Source organism: Lytechinus pictus, chromosome 12 (assembly GCF_037042905.1).
Source record: "Lytechinus pictus isolate F3 Inbred chromosome 12, Lp3.0, whole genome shotgun sequence".
Lineage (NCBI taxonomy): Eukaryota > Metazoa > Echinodermata > Echinoidea > Temnopleuroida > Toxopneustidae > Lytechinus > Lytechinus pictus.
Genome location: NC_087256.1, coordinates 8638559 through 8659831, shown reverse-complemented (window position 1 = coordinate 8659831; position 21273 = coordinate 8638559). Strand labels below are relative to the sequence as shown.

The 21273-nt window shown below is 36.4% G+C and overlaps 1 protein-coding gene across 1 annotated transcript; it reads left to right on the top strand.

Moving 5' to 3' along the window:
- Positions 1-1981: 1981 nt before the first annotated feature.
- Positions 1982-20322, top strand: LOC129273265 (uncharacterized). The gene is made up of 9 exons (XM_064107743.1): positions 1982-3017; positions 5227-6524; positions 7956-8036; positions 8373-8471; positions 15424-15565; positions 16119-16242; positions 16813-16940; positions 17531-17626; positions 17873-20322. The coding sequence occupies exons 1-9, from the start codon at positions 2015-2017 to the stop codon at positions 17968-17970; spliced, it is 3069 nt and encodes a 1022-aa protein (XP_063963813.1). The 5' UTR covers positions 1982-2014; the 3' UTR covers positions 17971-20322.
- The last annotated feature ends 951 nt before the right edge of the window (positions 20323-21273 follow it).

Below are 21273 nucleotides of genomic sequence, written 5' to 3'. Positions count from 1 at the left end.
GAATCATGGAATACTCGAAATTGCCCTTTTTAAGATGGTACTCCTTATTTGTGACAAACAATAATTTGTCTGGATGTGATTTAGTGGTGAATTATTGATTTGAAGACGGCGGCTTAAATGTCCGCGTGGATGGGCTTACCATAGAAATTAATGTAATTTATTGACAAACGTCATCCAACATGCTAAAAAAGTAGGATTTGTTTATTTATGACCTATTGAACGGTACAAATTCTACTTTTAAAAGAATTCGCTTTTCCTCATCAACCTACGAAGTGTTCCGTGTTATGTTTTTGTTAATTTCTCAGATTACCAGATTAGATTCAGATTCAGATTAACATTTATTTGTTATAAGGTAAAATCAAGATTTAATATAAACAATGTAGGCCATGAAAATACCAGGATTGCTAACAAACCAACCCTCGACATACAAAATAATGAAATACAATGCGAATACAATAAAATTAGATACAAAATGATATAAAATAAATAACAGAAATAAAACAATAAATTCATGTGAAAAATTAGGAATTAACGAACATTAAAGAAATATTCAGAATCATTTAACATTATATTAATATATCGATAATTGGCAAGTATTTTGCTCTTTAATTTAATTTTGAATGAACTGTAAATAGAATTACCCTTTAAATTACAATTTAGAGAATTCCATTTATTACCCCTGAAATCTAATTGATGTATTTTGTAAAAAAAAGACTTTGTTAATTTTGGAAGACGAAAGTCCCCCTTTTTTCTTGTAATAATTGTTTGATAATCGGAGTTCAAACAAAAACTGTCATAAAAAGTATCTGGTAACAAACTACTTTGAGGCACATCTTGTCTTATAAAAAGCAGTTCAGAGTCGGTTTCATTATATTTTACAAATCGCGTTCTTTTTTATAAATAACTTTTAAGGGAATGCCTCCAATTCTATAAAATTATTTTTTTTAACAAGATTTGGTGATCCAGAAAATCGAATGCTTTACTAAGGTCTACACAGACCCCCAAAGCTATCTCTTTCTTTTCGTAAAATTTGTATAGAATTCCAGAAGCAAAAAGCAAAGCTGACAATAAAGATAAACATTTTCCAAATCCAAATTGCTCAGAAACAAAAATGAATGTTTATTGAGGAAAGTAAATAATTGATTGTACATTTAATTTTTCTAGAATCTTGGAAAAGGTCGACAGCAATGAAATAGGACGATAGTTTGATAAATCGTTTTTGTCACCCTTTTTGAATAGGGGTATAACTTTTGAAACACTCATTGACTTTGGAAATAGTTCAGATATAGTAAACACGCGGGTTAAAGGCGTTAAAGGTTCAACATATGATTGAATATTTTCTTTACAAGATATGGTTGATGACATGTCATCAACCCCATGTCAGTACACTTGCAGTAGTAAATCCCGTGCAATTGCAAATCTAATTATGGAATCGGACATGAATGATAAATATGATTTATTCATTGTTTTGAAACCGCATCGTCTGTTAATTGAATTTATTTGAGATTTTGTGATGACATGAAAAGACAATGATGAAGAAGAACATAACCACTGCCAATGAAAACATTGGATGATTGGTTTGAAATAATGTCTTTCGATGACATTTTTTGTTCTGAAATGTTTTGTTCAATTTTTGTTCAGTCAGTGACTATTATTACCGCTTGAACATTAGCACGCAATGCTCATCATGACTGTTACTCCGACTTGACATTTGGTTAAGCAACAAAAATATTCTTGGTTCCTGTTTTAGTGCTTCCCCCGAAATTAAAATCTATCAATTAGATATTTGTAATACCAATATTTTATTCTATGTGTTATTTCTATAAAAACATTGACAGCATATTCCTCCTCTTGATCGGTAAACAAGTATTCTTGTAAAAATATGAAGTAAAACAATCTTGATTACTGGATATCTCTCCTATTATTCTTCAAAAATAATAATTCCCATTGATTCGATTCTATATCGTTTGATTGAATAGCTTCCTCTTTTTTGTTCTTTAATTAAATAGGTTTGATGCTGGCGTCCATCGTATCAGCAACGGAACACATCGCCAAATTTAGTATGCGAGGTGTAAGCGGGAGAGTAGTATTCACCGAAGATGCAAACACAATGGGAGTCCGAATCGAAGTCGATCCCCTCGTCGGTCTCATGAACGGACAGGACTACCATTGGAACATCCGGGCTCTTCCAATGCTCTACGATCGCGAGGACAAGTGCGCCGAAGAGCACATCGGACCCGTTTTAAAAAACCTCACAACTTCCGTCGGGAGTCTGACCAACGTGACCACTGGGTCATCGTACGTAGACCCCATGCTAAGGTTAGGAGGAAGCAGTAGCATCAGTGGTCGTACCCTCGCCATCGAAGACGCAAATTCCGTCGTTTATTGTGCCTCAATCATTCCCTCAGATGACGTCATAACAGCAGTCGCGCAGTTCGGGACGCCAATTGCAGGAACAGTAACGTTTCGTCAACGCGCCGTTACCGATGCTGTCACCACCATCTTTGTTGATCTTTACGACGTAACAGAACCAATCGCTGCGCAGGACTACAACTGGCACATCAGCGACAACACTGGAATCACAAATGAAATGACCGTTGAAGAATGGTGTACAGCTACCTCGACAGAAACCTTTGCAGATGTGGGTGACCTGACTGCAAGGTTCGGAAGCGTCAACGTCAAAACCGTCCATCTCCGTCAAAGGTACTTTTTCATTGATACCAACATCACCTTGAATGGGGCCGATTCCATCCTTAACAAATCCCTGGTGTTCACCCTTCCCGGGGATGGAGACAACAAGGCAGCATGCTCACCTATTCGCGTTGTGAGGTCAAAGACTGTACGAGCAGAGTTCAGCCAGAATAACGTGACCGGTGTCATTACCTTCACCCAAGCATCTCTCTGGGAATCCACCACTATCACGGTCGACCTGAACAACCTGAGACAGATGGCTGGCGGATACCATGTCCACAAGTTCCCAGTTCCTATGAGATTTCTCACTTCAGATTTCCCTGGAAGTAAGTTATTGCTTGAATTTACATTCAGATCAGAACTAATGGAGGAGGGTTTATTCTGGCTATGTGTTCCAGCAAGAAATTGATTTACTCTTACGGTATTATGTTATACTCAGTAAAAAATATTGAAAAATAATAACTTATCCAAAAAAAATATACAGGTTACAATTACTCTCCGTCTATTCATGGTAAAAATTATTATTTCAAACAGTGATATTGTAAAACGACTTTTGCATCTTAATCATGATTATTTCCTGTTTGTGTCTCCCCAACACTATGTGCTCTAACGCTTACTTTGTTTCCCCCTGTCAGAGAAGTGTCAGGTTAACGCCTCCTTGTACCCTTCTTGCAATGTGTGTACCGGCCCGTGTGAGTATTAGGACCAAGTCTTGCTCAAGCATAGACCCAAGGTCTTGCACCTGTACCAGAGTTTATATTTGCCCTCTGTATCACACCTGGGTGCCAAATGATTGCATGACAATGGATCAGCACATGTCCCCTCGTCGGTGAAAGTGCTACTTGTTCTAACACCCATTTGGTCTCAACCAATATAGTCTTATCATACATTATCAAAACATGCCAAGTTTTAAGTGCGTCTGAGCTCCATGCAGCTATAAGATATACGCCCATATCATATCGTATAATACAAAGTTAGTTTGACACGGGCAATCTGTATTCTGAATAGGCAAAGCCGTGGACGGCCAGTAATTCAATAAACGGAATGAGGACATGAACACGAAAAACGAATGAAGGAATTGATTGACCATGGGACCGAAAAATACCATTATAATAGTCCACATAGCTACTATACCATTAATAGCACATCACATTTGGTGGGGTGATTTTATGGAGTTTACGAAACAAGGGCGGGAATATCCCTCACTGCTGTTAACAGAACTATAAAACCTGCTTGAACATGCTCTCCCAGCCATCTCATTCGCAATGTATAACAAGCACCCTTCGGGGAAAGCACTCTTTGGGGAAACCATATTTGCACGGTACATACCCTTGGGTTAGCGTTGAGGATTCACAGTGCACCATGTATATATCCTAGGCATGTGTTTGGCGTTCTATGTAGAGCACCACCACGGACCGTTCACGGGACCAACAATTAATCGGAACAATGTCCTGGAAGACCAACAAGATGGAGTGTTGGTTATATCCCTGTGTGTGCGGGACTTTTCGATCATGTTCCGATTCCCGCTATGATGGATTCCTGTCGTGAATCGTAAAAGCCATTACAAGACGGTCTTTGAAACCTACTCGTATCATACCAGTAGGCATAAAACCACCCCTTGATAGCCATTGTGAGAGAAGGCAACTCTTATATAATTATGGTACCCTGAAAAATATAAAAGAATGGTCAGGCGTATAAAATGAATAACACTTATAAAGTTGTAGAGTTCTGGAAGCTTTCAACACGATATCATAGAAATACGCAAATCTCAAATTGGCACTTTGTGAGCTACTAGTACTATAGTGCCATTATAACACCATTTTAATTTCGTACTGTTGTGCTTTAGTTCACTTCATGAACATACCAACTTATTGAGTGCAACTTCAAAAAAATACATAATTATTCCGGTCACTCGTTCATGACAGCAATCGCTCAAATTCATTGCTCCCTAAATATTTTTCCTTTTTTAAGCAAAACTAATTTTCATTTTAAATTGCAAGATATACGTGGTTCGTTTATATATTAAGTCCAAAACTTCCTTACGGACAATAATAAATGAATTATTTAGGGCATGGAACGGGTATAGCATTCATGTTTATACTTTGCGATATATCAATGACGCACAAGAGCTTATACATAGTATTCCGTTTAAAATTTATAGCAATTCTGCATTGCCATTTAATAAATAATTGCAAATTGATGAAAATTTAATTCATTCAAATTTCAATTTTTCAAAACTTCAAATTTATATCCCCCTCAAAAAAGAAAAGAAAAGACGGTGGCCCTGTATTTCAGAATAATTACAAAGAGTGTGATATCGTGTCTTCGAGGTGGAAATTGAATAAAATATTTTTTTGTATAAATATACTGAAAATAAATTAAGATTGTGGATCAGATTTTATAGTCTTGAGAGAATAACGTGTGATTTTGTTTGGTACTTCCAAATTTGATGATTTTTCCTGTAACCTGATATTCCCCAATATATTTCAAAATTATTTTTGCTGACATCTGATTTGTTTTCAAATCACATTGCAGGTGCTGATAATGTGGCTGGCCATTTCAACCCATACAACATCGACACAACAACAGACCCTGACTATCCAAATGGAACCAATGATCAGTACGAAATAGGTGACATCAGTGGCAAATTTGGTAGCTTGGCTGGTCAGAATGACTTCAGTGGTACATTTGAAGACTGGAACATGCCGCTATTTGGAAAGAATAGTATCGTAGGACGATCCGTCATCATTCACCTCGCCAACTCGGCACGATGGGCTTACGGAATCATCGAGTATCCAACTCCAGTAAGGACAGTGACTTCGGTGTTTACGTACCCTCTGGTAGGACAGATCACCTTCAGACAAGATGCTGAAGACCCTTACTCGGACACTTCTGTCTTTGTTGACCTAGCTCACAGTGACGGTGAAGATACGACGGTTGAGCACGACTGGCACATCCACGTTGCTAAGCTTGGTGATGATCACTTAGACCAGACAGGACGTTGTTCAAGTACCCTTGGTCATTTCAATCCTTTTGATGTCAAACTCACTGAAGAGTACGCTACAGAATGTGGTATTGACGTCACGAGACGATGTGAGGTTGGTGATTTCTCCAAGAAGTACGGAAGGATTACCGTACCTGGATCAATGCGCACCCAGGTTGGGAAATACTTCTTCACCGATGTGCAGCTCCCACTATCTGGTGTCTATTCTGTGGCTGATAGATCGGTTGTTGTCCACGTTAAGGACGGTGCTCCAGAAAGACTAGGATGCGGTGATACTCTTGAGGTCTTCCAGGCAACTGCAACAGCCAGCTCGTGGATCGGTGTTGCCGACTCGGGTACAGGTACCGTCAGGACTCCAGTTATGGGTTTCGTCACATTAACCCAGAACTCCGAATTCGATTCTGTGACCATTGCTACGGATCTAGATGGTCTCAGCAACGTTGTAGGACCATGGCACATTCACATTCTCCCAGTGCCTTACTCCGATATAAACCCTTGCAGCGCTACAAGCACCCAGGGACATTACAACCCATTTGGAGTTATTGGTTCGCCACCAGTAGGAACCTTCGATTACTACGAAAATGGTGACCTGAGTGGCAAATTTGGCTACTGGGATGGCTTGTCGGATATCAGCACGACCTATTTAGATTCCACTCTCTCTCTTTTCGGACCTAGGAGTGTTTCTGGAAGATCCGTGATTGTCCATCGATCGGATGATGGTTCACGATACAGGTGTTCTTCTCTGCTACCTGTTTTAGGAGACGGAGATTTCAGGATCGAGGCTGAAGTTCAGATCAATACCCCAGATGTCACAGGATCATTCATTCTTGTAAGTAAATTCATCCAAATCTGTTGAAACATCCCCAAATGACAGTATCTGGAAGACTACCTCTTTTTCTACCATCCTCCATCCCACAACATCGAACATAATTTCTACTTCTTTTTATAAAATTCTACCTTCCAGACATAAATCATCTCATCTGGAAGACGTTACAATGATACTCATTTTGATTCCCAAAAAGGTTTTTTAGAGCAATTGCAAATTAGGTAATTTGAACTGTAATTTATCCGAAATTTCATCAAAAAAATAACTTAGTTTCAGTTGATTTTTTTTCTTTTCATGGACAATATTTGTTCCTCCCAAATAATGTATACTGAACCTATACTGCGTACAAAATGTTTCACGCTGTAAAGAAAATTGTACACTCGCCAAAATCAAATGCATGCTACCCCTGTTTCGTTCGGCATAAAGTATGTAAACAGCGGCACATCTTAGTTTGCAATCGCATTACACGAAAGAATTAACAATTACACAAGACTTATCCACGGATGAGTATGTTCACACACCATGCTCATGGTGACTTTTGATCCGGGCGAGTATTTATGTGAAAGAACGTGTATTTGACACGTTTCGTGCTTCGATATCCTATTTTTTTTACTCTGTGAACTATGAATGCAGGGCTCTGGCGCTTGTGTTGTATTTACCTCAAAACTATGAGGAAAATTCGACCCAATTGCTTACCACAGACGTCGTGAAGACTTCATTTCTTGGATTGTAAAAAACATTCTGATGATCTTTATTCTACGTTTGACAGTCGTATCAGGAAATGTTAAAGACCTTCATGACCAATATGCAATAGAAATAGGAAATATATTTTGGAGTTGATAGGACTCCTATATCGTGCGACAAAGAAATCTTAGCAATAGACTGAAATACTGATTAACAAATTTACAAACAGATATATCGATTTCACCTCTCAATCAATTGTTATTTTCTCTGGCAAGTTACAGCTCGGTTTGCGCTCAGTTGAAAATCCGTGATTGATTGCAGGACATGGCATACTCCTATATTAGAGCTTATATGTTGTCTTGCTATGATTTTTAAGTTCTTTCATCACAGCCTAAAGCTTTTATTTTGTATCCGGTATGTTCCGGTTCCTTTTACATAAAAATACTTTTATGTAAATTTTCCCAACCAACGACGACTCTTCTGCAATTCTTGTTTTTGAACGGTTGTTCAAGCACTGTTAACATAATAGTTACCATTGGAAGGCTAAGTTACAATTATACAACACGTTCCTGCATCTATGTGTCCATAATATTATATCTGTATCTTTGAGCTAGGAAACACATCGACATGCATGGTTTTCAATAGCTCAGTGATATTTCAACTAATCGCATTCTTTGTCATCTCCCCTTCACTTAAAATCACAGGGTTTTGTATTCAAAATAATGGATTTCTTTTCTTGTTTGTCATCAGGGCCAGACACATTTCAGTAATGATCGTCTCAGCGAAACTACCATTCAAGCTCAATTTTCACCTGTCGACGTTTTGATTAATGTAAGTACATTTTTTTTTCTCTCGCAATAATGCCTTTTAGGTTATTACCTAAGCATATGATGATGTTTGGAAAGGGAACAGTGTGAATATAACTCAAGCACTAGTCTTGATGAGGTATGTTAAACGATGTTCAACTATTCACTTCAAACTGAAACTACGTACGTTCCACTGGTATATTACACTGAATAGATGTACATATTTGAACTGTACCACTGAGGGACCACTGCGAATGTGGTCTAGACAACTGGCCTATATAGTACAAAGTTTTCTACATAAAAACACTGGATATTATCCGATACAATCCAGTAAGTTTTTTTATTTTCTTTTATTTTTTAGGATGTTTACGATTGGACTATCAGAACTGATTCTATCCCTGCGTCTTCTTGCCCCAACGCTAACAGTATCTTCAACCCGAACACAGTGGCAACGGCTGGGGTAAGAGAGAAGGGCGCCCTCCCGATTCTGACGCCGCCGTCACACCAGTGGAACCGACTCGAGACCGATCAAATCTATTACATTATTACCAATGACATACCATCGGTCGGTCTGGAGTCGGTTTCGTTGGTGTGACTGTAGCCTAACATCTCCCATGTCTGCGGTGACTGTTCAAGGTGTAAGGGTGTGGATGCCTAGTCCCATCCCCCTCCCCTTCTGGGTAAATCATCATGCACTCCAACATACGAGGGCCGATGTTGCAACAACATACTAAATCGTATTGTTTGTTTCTTTTGCCTAATCCCGATACCCAATGCAAGTAGAAACAAATGGTACCAAATGTTTGAAAATAATATCCCCTTTTGGATAGCATTTGTAGGTCCATGGATACCATACCAAGTATGATATTGATTTTTATGGATGCCTCGTACAGAAATTTGTCCAAAAGTGAACAACGTTTCGGTTAGTACGCTCAGAAATGAAAAGGTGTGAATTGGAACTCCTTTGTACCGGAATTAGAACCCTCGAGAAAAGGGGTTCACAAAAAGGGGCTTCACGTGCTGAAGAACCTTAAATGAACCTTTAAATATTCCAAACACGGGAACAAGTATAGAACCCTCCAAGAACCCTTTTTCTTAGAGTGTATACTTACAACATAAAGGGAGTGTTTTCCACTAAGACGTTGGTGTCATCTTTATTAAACATATAATCCCAACTTAAGTAAAAATGCTCTTTGATCATTCTAGTCAAGTCCTTTTAAAAGAATATTTTGATTTCCGTGAACGACCACACCACGAATGAGTTTCCATGACATCTTAGAAATCAAAATAATTCCTTCCTTTCCAACTTCATTTTAATCACATTTGTATTTTTTGTGAGACTTTCTTTTTTTAATAAGGAACGGAAGCAAACGTTTTCCGGAACCCTCTTTGCCTCTCGCCTTCTTTCTTTGGAAACGTATAAAAAGAAGCACATAGGAATACGAGAAGTGAAATTATATGTAAAATTTGCAGGCTGAAATTTCAATACATACTCGAGGCTTATAAACATACACTTGTATATATATTCCCCACCTCTTTTCTAATTTGTCCATACCCTCTACGCTGCATGCATTATAAACGTATTACCTTCCAATAATAACTGCTCGGAATTTCACCTCAATAAATTATTGTGCGACTTTGAAAAGAACAGAAACGGATCCGCAGGGAATATTTCTCAAGTAAATAGCCGCACTGGGAGAATGGCTATCATATTTTTGATCTAAAAGGGCGCTTTTCTTGCGACAATTTGTAAAGTAGGATTACAACATCTACAACAAACGGTCCAAACAAAACCTCTGTCGGAGGGAATTTTCTTCAGGTATTGATCAAATAAGATTATATACTTTTCTCCGTCGAACTGGCATTCAAAGCTGTGGCCGCCTGCGGTGACCCCGCTCTTTCATTTTAAAAACGAACTGCTACACTATTTTCTCCAAGTTTACAAGGACTATAATTCATATAGATTCGAATGCTAAATGTGAGCTATAGAATTAGTTGATTTGGTCACTTACAAACCTGAGCGCATGTATCTAGTTACCCTTTTCACTGTCTATGTTAAGGATAATAGTTCGGGAAAAAGAGAAGAAAGGTGATTGTTATTTGAAAGAGCAATTACCCCGGGGTCAAGGATTTGGGTTGGGTGTAGATATAGTTCAAGTCTACAACTTCATTTTGCGTGTTACATCGACTAAAAATAATAGCTTTTACAAAAAATAAATAAATCAACCATTAAATAGGTCATTGCCGAACTATTGTCAGACAAATGTGCGAGGCGAAATAAAGAAAAAAAATAGGCCTATCTTTAGTGACTGGTCAAAGAGCTTTTAAAACGAGATATTGATGATAATACAAACTATTCCAGAGTTTGCCGTTTGTTGCATTTAGCCTAATATCTTGAACCAGGAACAATTTTGTTAAGCAGCATATGTGAACCCTGTATTAGTATCGCGTGCATGTGTCATGCTGTTGTCTTAAAGAATGAAGAAAATGCGACTGACTTGAATACTCCCCAGGGAGTGGAGGATGTGCACCACTAGCGTACCTACGGGGGGGGGGGCAGTCTGCCCCCCCTGACGAGCATCAACCCATACAAAAGACATATACCTGCCCCCCCCCCTGACGAGCTTAAAGACCTTTATTGCCCCCCTGACGAGCTTGAAGACCTTTTTTTTTTTTTTTTTTTTTTTTTTTTTTTGCTTGTCAATTTTTTTTTCTGGTACGAAAACTTATATATTTTTTTTTCTGGTACGAAAACCTATATTTTATTATTGAAGACCTTTTTTTTTTTTTTTTTTTTTTTTTTTTTTTTTTTTCTTTGCTTGTCAAATTTTTTGGCGGCCGATTTTGCCCCCCCCCCCTGTGGAAAATCCTAGGTACGCCACTGATGTGCACACATTGTGTGCGGGAATGACTGATTGAAAACGCTTAGAAACGTCTTTCCGATGTATTAAGCGCGATATAAAAGCGGATTATTATTATTATTAAACGGAGTAAACTTATCATATTGGTTATGACAGGGGCATTGCCAGTATGTATTTAAAGGGGGGGGGGTGACCCCAAAGTAAGTTTGATATTTTTTCCTTCTTTTTATTGAATATTTCTCACTTTAAAATCGTTGGGGAAGTCGCCCCCACCCCCTGTAGTGTCAACAATGATCGATGACTTGGGCCCTTACTCTCAAAATGTATACTTAGCCTTAGTCTGATAAAAAAAACAAGGACAATTATAAGAGAATGATTTGAATTCAACAAACACATAAATCGAATGGTAAGATATCTATAGGAAAAAAATGCAGAGATGTTATCGAAATATCTATGTTTTAATCATTTCGTGACATTTTTCTGGAAAATTCTGATTTTTTTGTTGTTGAAATGATGCATGTTTGAACTGCACTCGCCAAGAACATCCATTTTCTGGTTGTGCAGTTTTGAATAATACGCACTTCTCCGTAACATGAGGTAAACTGGATTTATGTCAATAGCTTTCCGCATATTATTCTCATTTTTCATGAATGTTCGCATTCTTTTGGGTAAAACCATTGTCATGACGAGTGTCTTGTTTACTCATAAACCAACAACCATGACAATAGGAGAAGAATTCGAAAATATTATTTGCCCTCGTGACTGCATTTCATTTCTCATTTTCAAAAGAGACATGAAACGAGTTTTTTTTCAAGGTTATTTACTCTTCAGACAGAATAAAATGAATTCCATTAAAATGTAAATATGGTGAGCAAAAAAAAAAACAATGTATATATGCCCGAAGGACGCGAATTCAATGTTATGCACATGACTTTGTGCACATGCATGACGTTGCATTGTGATATATTTTCCCTTCATTTTCTTAGTCATTATTAATGAATGATTAATGCATGCAAAATACCATCAAGAATATAAAAATATTATACCCTTCTTATAATTTCTTAATTGGAGGGTGTATGGTATAAATTCTAAAGTCCCAAAGCTATCAGAGTTTGGTTGCTTAATGACTGACCAGCTTCGAACAAGAGAACTCCAATCAAAAGATTTAACTTTAAGCATGGCCATACGCAACATGGGGGTGGGTGGAGGCGGGGGCAGAGGGGCATTTCCCCTCTTAGAAAATTTGAAAACACAACGTTTCATACACTTCACCGCAAATGTGCACAAAACCACTCGATTTCACTCCAGAAAATGCAAAAGTGTCCCCATGACAAGCTTGGTCACGTTGTTCCCGCGCATTCGGGTTTTAAAAAAATGTGCGTATGGCATGACTCTTATGTCAAAGAACTTTTTAAGTTGCAATTATATAAAACACTGTCATCTCTCCGATATAATTATAGAAATTAGGATGATTCAAGAATTACGTGATATTTCCAATTGTATCAAACATGCATTGATAAACACTAAGAAAGGGGAAACTATGCAAAATGTTTCTGGACCAGATTCGAGTGAACACGCTTTAAATTAGATCGAATGTTATATCTGAAAATTGTATACACCAGCAAAAATTTTAGAAACAGCGGAATTTGAATCTGTAATCTGATGCTAGCATAGCAGCGCGAGGCCATATAAGTCACAGTGTATATACTAGGAATTAAAAAAAATATATGCCTCTCTGGTTTTATTTTATCTTGCATTCATATTATGGGTAATCCAAGCTGAATGTAATATATTCGCTTGGGAGGTTTGAATGATATTTAAATTTCAAACCAATTCGATGAGCCAGCATCATTTGTCATAGCATTTAACTGCAATACCTTGTTGTTTTCTTCAAACAAATAGTTTTCTTAGCATTCGTCTTAAACCAACCAACATGCCAACCAACTTGTCGATATTTTTCCTCTAAACATATACATATTTAACAATTAGTGGTGATATACTTGATGCCATGGTAACGGCTATATTGTCTTTTTATAAGCCCTATAAAACCAACCGACATAGCAATCGTGTTTTTAATGAATATTTTGCTAATAAAACAAAAACAAAACTACGGCATTTTTGACAATTCGCTTACTGGTGAAATTGTCACTAATATATTAAATGCCTCATTAGGTGTTAAGAGTCATATGAAAACGAACTAACTTATTGGTGGATATTTTGTAACTTTAAAGGGGGAAATTCCTGGGGTACTTTTGACAATTACCGGCGTTGATTATATTAGATGCCATGGTCACGGATATTGCATCTGCCTTGAGAAATGATTCGGCGATCGCTGCAGTCTGTGCATATATCGCTCTTTGCTTCTAAACGTCTTTCTACAGCCCTTGGACTGTAGAGTCAAACATAAGGACCCACTGCTATTATGACATGCCTCTGGAGTCTACTTAGTGTTGTTTGTAATGTCAATAGTTTGTGTTTTGAGACGAAAGCTGGTAGAATCCAGTCGTATAATACCAGTCCTCACCCCTTCCTTTGCCCCAAACTTTTCTCCCCAACTATTGTTTGCTTCATCGTTTTCGAGGACCGAGATAGTGAGGAAATATTCGCATTTTGATTCCGATGGATATCCTAAACGTCTTATTTGGATCCTGCCTGGAAAAGATTTGATTTCTTTAAAGAAAATGAAAACAGCGCATCCGTTAAGGAACTCCCAGTTTGACATTGAAAACGAAGGACGAAAAAGGACGAAAAGGAATAAAAAAGAGAGCGTTAGTTTACGCCTTTGTATCTTGTAGGTTGTATTACTCGTTAAAAAGTTACTAAAGCAAATATTGTGAAATTACGAAGAAGAATTGTTTCCTCTTCAGAGTCCAAAGTCTCTGTTTGTAAAATCCCTTATTACGATTGCTTTTAAATAGACCAATCAAGCGGGATGTGTATTCGATTGGGATGTATTGGGAGATCAATGGTTTTCAGCTAATAAAGCATTTCGATACACCAAACAGATATTGATTTTCTGTTTAAAAAAATGTTTTTTTAGCACATTGTGAAAAAATGATTATTCTTGATATGAGCTACGAAATCAAAGCGATTTTGTAAGTATTTTAGATGAACATGATGATGAGGAGAACTGTATTTTATTATCTTAGAAATACAGAAAAAAAACGAGTGAAAAAATAATTAATGGATGGATAGAACGGATTTGCATAATGCTCTTCGCGTATAGGACTTTTATCTATTCAGGAATTAGGAACAGTCACCATTACAAATAGCTATTAGATCAGGCTATAAAAGGGAAATCAAGAAGCAAATATACCTTTCTTCCCTCGGTATATATGCTTATTTGTTCAACGCCAGATGGTGCTAGACAATGAGTAAATATGATAAAAAATAATGTAATCAGAACGAGTGATGGTGGTATAGGTCTCATTCTACCATGTTAATGAAATTTAACATTTTAATGTTATAGAAAGGCTTTTGTACTTCAAATTTGTTTTCCCGGGACAGGTCAAGATCAGGGTAGAATTATGACTTTTGCATGGTAATATGTGTCTTCATTGATATGCACGGCAACACGAGGTAAAGATCGGAACCCCACCCATGAAAAAAGTAGCCACTTGATAAGATACATAAAAAAATTAATTTCTGTTACACAAATTGGAAAATGAGCCCCCAAACAGAATATTTCATTTTCTAACTACGAATTGGATGAAGGAATTATTCATAATCGTCTAAAAAAGGTCAACTGTTACAGCGTATAAACTGAGTGTAGTATGGTAATGTGATATCTTCTCAAATGCAACTTAAACATTGCAGAGATATCACTTGTTCAAGTTGACTTTTTCATCGTCCGATTTAAACACAAATTTGCCAAAGGCAAAACGGAATCGGGCAAACAAAGTTTCTCCTTTGCTTGTGCATCCATATGGAATAATTTATCTATTTGCTTAAGAAATGCTCAGTCAGAATCCTCATTTATTCTTTTATTTTAGCCTTATAGTATAGCCTTTGCATATAAAATAGCCCTTTGTATTGTTTCATGTTCTTTTCTTTACAGTTTCTTTGTCTTAACTTCACATTGTATGCTTTTCATTATTATGTTTGTAATGTAAGTATTTTTGTTGGAGGGCCTCCAAGGTCAATTATAGTATGCCAATTACTGTTGGAGCCACCCGAATTAAAAAGAAAGACAATTATAAATGATATGAATAAATAAAAACACAAATCAACATTAACCCCCATGTCTCTTAAATTAGTTCTAAGTAAAGCATTCTTCCTACATTTAATTTTCGTCATTTATTGATGGATTTTTAAATAAATTGCAATGTGTATATAACACATACCAAAACTTGTTTTGACTGACGAAGAAAAGAGACCAATGGATCCCAATGACGTAAACGTTTCAACCAGTGTTTATACAGCATTTATATCATGATTGAAATCTTGCTAATAGTTTTCAAATCGGCATTTTGTTGACTTGTACTTTAGTCATTTCCATTTGCAGAGGAGTAAGAAGCTTTGATTGTTTTTACACTTGAACCTTCCCTGCAGGATTATTCGAGTCAGTGTAGCATTGCGTCACAGCTTCGATGTCAGGTCGGCGATTTGACTGGAAAGAATGGAAACTACAGCTCTTACCACGGGAGGGCGCTGTTGACAGATACAAATCTGCCACTTACAGGAACGTCTGGTGGTAAGTTGTTGTCAAAAATTGTATCCAATATTTGTTGTCCTTGTACTTCATCATCCTCACTTCCATGTTGTATTATTTCCCTCCTGTAGCTTCCCCTCACCTCTCACATTTTTTCTTCTCCCCTTCATTCCGTCCATACCAATTCTATAACCCCCCCCCCCTTCTGCTGCCCTGTTCCTCTCTTCGCCTCTTCCACCCTTCTCTCCCATATTCCCCACCCGATTACCTCTCCCTCTTAACTCAGACCCTCCTCCATTGTCATTTATTTCAATTAAAAGCCATTTAAGACGATTAGTTTTGATAAAAGCGGTAATAATAAAAGAACAATTATTTTTATAAAATGAATTTATTTCTTCGGAATCACAGCTCTTTCTTTCCATTCGGTCTCATTTTGTTGCGTAAGTTTTTTGTTTACATGGTTATGTTTCTGTTCATTTTACGCTGATGATGAGTGCAGAATATTTCTTTTTAAATATATTTCATTTTCTGGATGTTATCAAGTATCAACTGCTTCAATTTTATTCTCTTCATTTTTGGTTTTTCTCCTTCACAGTAATTGGCTTGCCGCTTTATTTGGAGTCAAGTGATGGTAACATCGTATGTGGTACAATCCAGCCCCTCCCATCAACAGGATTAGAAACATCACTCACCTTCCCGCAGATGATTGACTTTGATGTGTAAGTTAAAACTGGCCGAATGAATGAATGAATAATTAAGTAAATACATAAAGAAAAAACTAAATAAATTCATGAATAAAGAAATCGATAAATAAAAAGATAAACAAAAAAATAAATACAATTTGATAAATTGGCGTGGTTTGTTTTTATTCTGAGGTCCTGATGAAAAAAAAAACAATGCCATAAAAAAAAATCAACATGAATAAGCGATATTATAAAAAAAAATTACTTTAAAAAAGAGTATTTTTCATGTTGCAGTGGTTCTATCAGTGCTTTAATTTCCAGTTTTATCTGAAGAAATTACTTATTAATGTGAGTGTGAGTGCAGATGGTATAGATAAGGAATGAGTGTCTCGTTTCATACCAATTACTATTATGGTAACTTTGCCATCTTATGGCAACTTTCATGGAATCCTTAATTTCGATTGGTATTTGAGCATTGATACCAGTGTAGTTATAATTGGTTGACAAAGTTACCGTGAAAATAGTACCTTTTTATGTGACAGAAATCTCTCCCTATTTTACTTTGCACTGAATTAAAATCTATTTTCGTTTCTTTTCTATTTTCAGATACTCCTTCAAACTTGCGATGGCCAACATTCTAACCGACGTTGAATCATGGCAGATCGTCGCCCCACACTATCCAGTGAATAGCGAAGACCGTGAACGGTGTATGGATCTACAACTTTGGATTATTGGTAGGTTTTCATTTCATTTCCTTTTTTTCCTTTTTTAGGGGGCTGGGGTAATTATGGCCCTCTGTGGTAGATGGATGGGTAAATCCTTAAAATTATAACTTCTTTTGGTACATCCAACCAAATGTCTGTGAATCTTAATATGCTTCATGAACTTCTTGAGCTGTGCACCTGTTGATATGATCTGGAAAGAAAAGATGATTCATTATTTTGTAAAAGGTCAATAGTAATAGGCGATATGTGATGACAAGGATGATGACACAGGTTGTAGTGGTTGTACTTGTCATGCTTGTATTGATGATGACGATGATACTGCTGCTGACGATGGTGACAATGAAGGTCGTCATCATCTTCTTCTTCGTAATTTTCATCATCATCATAGTGATAGACTGATGGCTGTTAATTTTAATACCACTGAGTTTGATTGCAAAAGTATTATTTTCCAAAATCATTTGCCAGAAAAGAAGACGTCAAATTTACCTTAAAATGAGTTTGCTCCCTGTACCATTTCCACTTAGTAATCCACAACCAAGACTTTTAATTGAATTTGTATTAACCTACTGTTGATGCTCGGACTTGCTTGATAATTACAGGTAAAAATGCTGTAGCAGCCAATACTGAACTTCAACGTAAAGCTGCTGATGATGAGCTTGGAATCTACTCAACAACTGATAGATGTAGAGGTGATGGTGAGTGCACAATGGTTATTTAAAATAATGGTGTCTTGTAGACACAAACATGATTCCCTGGTTTAATAATTAACACTCCCAGCTCATTTAATAAAAAAAAAACCTATCAAGTAAATTATCAATTGAATAATCATTTAAACAATCAATCAATTGAACATGAAAGCAGTTATTCAATCCTTCATTTAATCTAATCATTGGAGAACAAATCGACTGTTTGACCGACTTTCATTTTTGTCATCTTTTCAGGTACTGGTGCTGCTGGTCAAATATTGCCCATCCCAGCTCTTATTATGGTGTTTGTCGCTGTCGTCACCTCTCTATGGCAACATGTTCTGACGTCATAACTCTACAAACTCATTAGAATTCGAGATAATTTCCACCTAAAGTTTTTCCTTTGATTTTTTTCATCAAATGATGAAGAGGAATGACGTAATCAAAGATAATTCATAGCTGTTTTCTATATAATGCAATTGTGTTAAGTAATCATGCCAAAATAAGAGGATACATTTCAATTCTTCACAGTATGCGATGAATTTTTTCCTCTGTAATTTGTGGTGAAAAGTGACGGTTTCTTTCATCAATTTCTATTTATAATGTAATGTAACGCACCAATTAACAGTTGATGTAATTGCCCACTCACTGGGATAAAAGTTCTTTATTTTCCCCTCTAATCATTGCAACAATGTATAGATTTAGTTTCAATTTTTGTGTTACTATATTTTTTATATGAAATATCAAAGAATGTATTAATTTGTTATTGATATATATTTAACAATGCACCACATGTGGTATATAAAATGAACCAATAAATGAGATGGTATACCCGGGCCCTGTTGCATTAAGCTTCGCCATCAATTACCAAGTTGAAAAAAATAATATGATTGGTTACTGGTCAGTCTCAGCATGCCGCACTGATCTTGATTGGTCATTACCATTTTTGCGATCGATCAACGCTTGGTGTTACGGAGCTTGGGGCCCAATAACACAGTACTTAGCGATTGATCTTACATTTGATTTATATGTTTGATTCCAAATACTGATCAACGAATTCAATCATGAAACGTCATCAATCGCTAAGCTTCGTCGTTACGGAACCGGGTGATTTTCGCATGATTTACAGTACGTATCAGTAAAATAATGTGAGATTACCGAGTGTTATTTGATTATTTTGTTCAATGAAGTGGGTTCCTATAATTTTATAGGATACGGAGAACAATGCTCAGATTTTATTTGCTGCTTGACAGCGTGATCTTGTGCCCAGGCGTTTTAGGTCATCAGAATATTTGGTGTCCATGTTATGTGGTTATTTCTGTGTGAATTTTCCAATTTAATGAATTTGGCATTATATGAGCTGCAGGGGCAGATGAAAGAAAATCAAACAAGTGGGGCAAAATCTCAGAATTCCTGGCAAAAAAAAACAAAAAAAAAAAAGAAAGAGGAGGGTTATAAAAAGATGGGTTTTTGAAAATGGGAAAGCAGGGTTAATTAAAAAAATAGCAGAGGGAAGAAGCCAGTTCCCTCCTCTTTATTCAAAACTGATTTTATAATTTCGTGGTATATTGATGAAATTGTTCTAAAATACGACACTCCCTGCAAGAACTGGGGAAAGGAGAGATGAGGGATGTGTGGGACTTTGCTGGAAGAGAATGGCAAAGCCTATAAATCTTTTCAAAATAAGTATTCATTTGTTTTGTACTATATTCACATTTCTACAGAGATTCTATATGTTGCTGTTTATTTTGAAGATACTATAATTATTCACGAGCAATTTGTATGCATGTTTATGGTTGTGTGTTTGTGTGTGCCATATCATAATGAGTGCGTGACGTATGTGTGTCGTTGAGGTTGTATGTGTTTGTGATACTAATGGTAATTTAAATGATATAAATTACAAAGTATAATTTTTTTGTCATTGAATATGTCGTAATGAAGAGAATAAAATTTCTTCGTGTTGAATGTTTCCTTCTCATAAATAAAGAAAATATCGAAAACTAATGATATACAAGTACAATATATGATTTTGAGATGCGCAATATAGATATAAAAACAAATACTAAAGGAAGAAATTGTCTTATAATTGATATCAAATTATGTTGTCTATTGAAACTATCGATTGTATTTCTTTTCTGAAAAAGAAACACTCTTAAGTCAGAATTCAGTTATTATTATTTCATGTTACTCAGTTTGTTTAGTCAATATGAATCAAGTTACTAGTAACCATTAGTGATGTAACCATTTTTCACCAATAAGTACATCTACATGTATGTGTTTATGTTTACACGGTGCGTAATATGTTTAACCCTTTCACACATAACGAAAAAAATGTATGTTATAGTAATTAATATTAACTAGGTGTGTTTTCTTGTTATACAAGGTCTCGCAAAATCGTCCCTGCGTAGTGCTTTACATAAAAAATGATTTCATCAAATAGTTGTTAAAAATATCAAAGCATTTGTCAATTATTATGGCACTTTTTTATAGAAAAAAACAAATTGAGTTTCACCATCATGTTTTTGACATTTAAAAAGAATAAAAGTGAATTGGAATATAGGAACTCGAGCACGAAAGGTCATGGATAGAACTGTAGAAAATTTAATATTACACGTTTTGTATCTCACGCCATTCGGAATGATATGTTCACTTTGATGGGAAATGGGTAGCACATTAAACACTTTTTGATAATTATCTTGATTAAAGATTGCTTGAATATGTCGTAATTATTATGCATGTTAAAGATGAGAGAATATGGTGAGGGTATGAGAAAATAATTCCTTGACTGAAGCGTTCGATAATTTGGACGACCGGTCAATATCGTGGTTATGTGACCCCACTCATGAATGCGACAATGACGAGAAGAGAGGATTTAAAAACTAAGAGCAGGGGCGGCGGAACCGGGGGTCATGGGGGCACTTGCCTTCCCTCTAAAAAAATCATCGTAGGAAAAAATTCCATTTTCAGAATGGAAAGTGCCCTTCTTCAAAATGAAATGTGTCTTTTTCAAAATTAAATATCCTTTTTGAAGTAAAAAACACAACACATTTCAGGTTAGAAAATTACAAGATTTTAGGCTCGCGCTTCGCGCTCGCATCAATTATTGTTTAGTAAGGTACTCATTCTGTCCTTGATTACAAAAATGCTTAGAATTTTCAGTTTTCAGGTTGGATTATCATAGACTTTTGGCTCGCGTTTTGCATTCACATCAATCATTGTTTAATTAGGAATTCATTTTGTTGTTGGTTACAAAAAGTGCTTAGAATGTACAGTTTTTAGGTTGGAATATCACAAATGTTCAGCTCGCGCTTCGCTCTCGCATTATTCGATTGGTGAGATATGTATCCTATTAATCAGTCACTAAATGCAGTCCTTGTCAGGTCCATTTTCTGGTCAGTATATCTAAATTTTAGCTCGCGTCAATTCTTTTGTTAGATACACATATCCACGGAGGATTATTCTATTGTTACTGGGGGTGCTGAGCATTGTCACAGCACCCCCAGTAACAATAGATAATCCTCCGTGGATAGGTCCATGTAGATACATAACTTTTTAATGATAACAAAAACTGCTTTGATTGTTTAATTTTCTTTCACGAAATGAGTGATGAGACGTACATGCAGACAGAGGCGTCGATCCTGGGGGGGCAGGGGGCG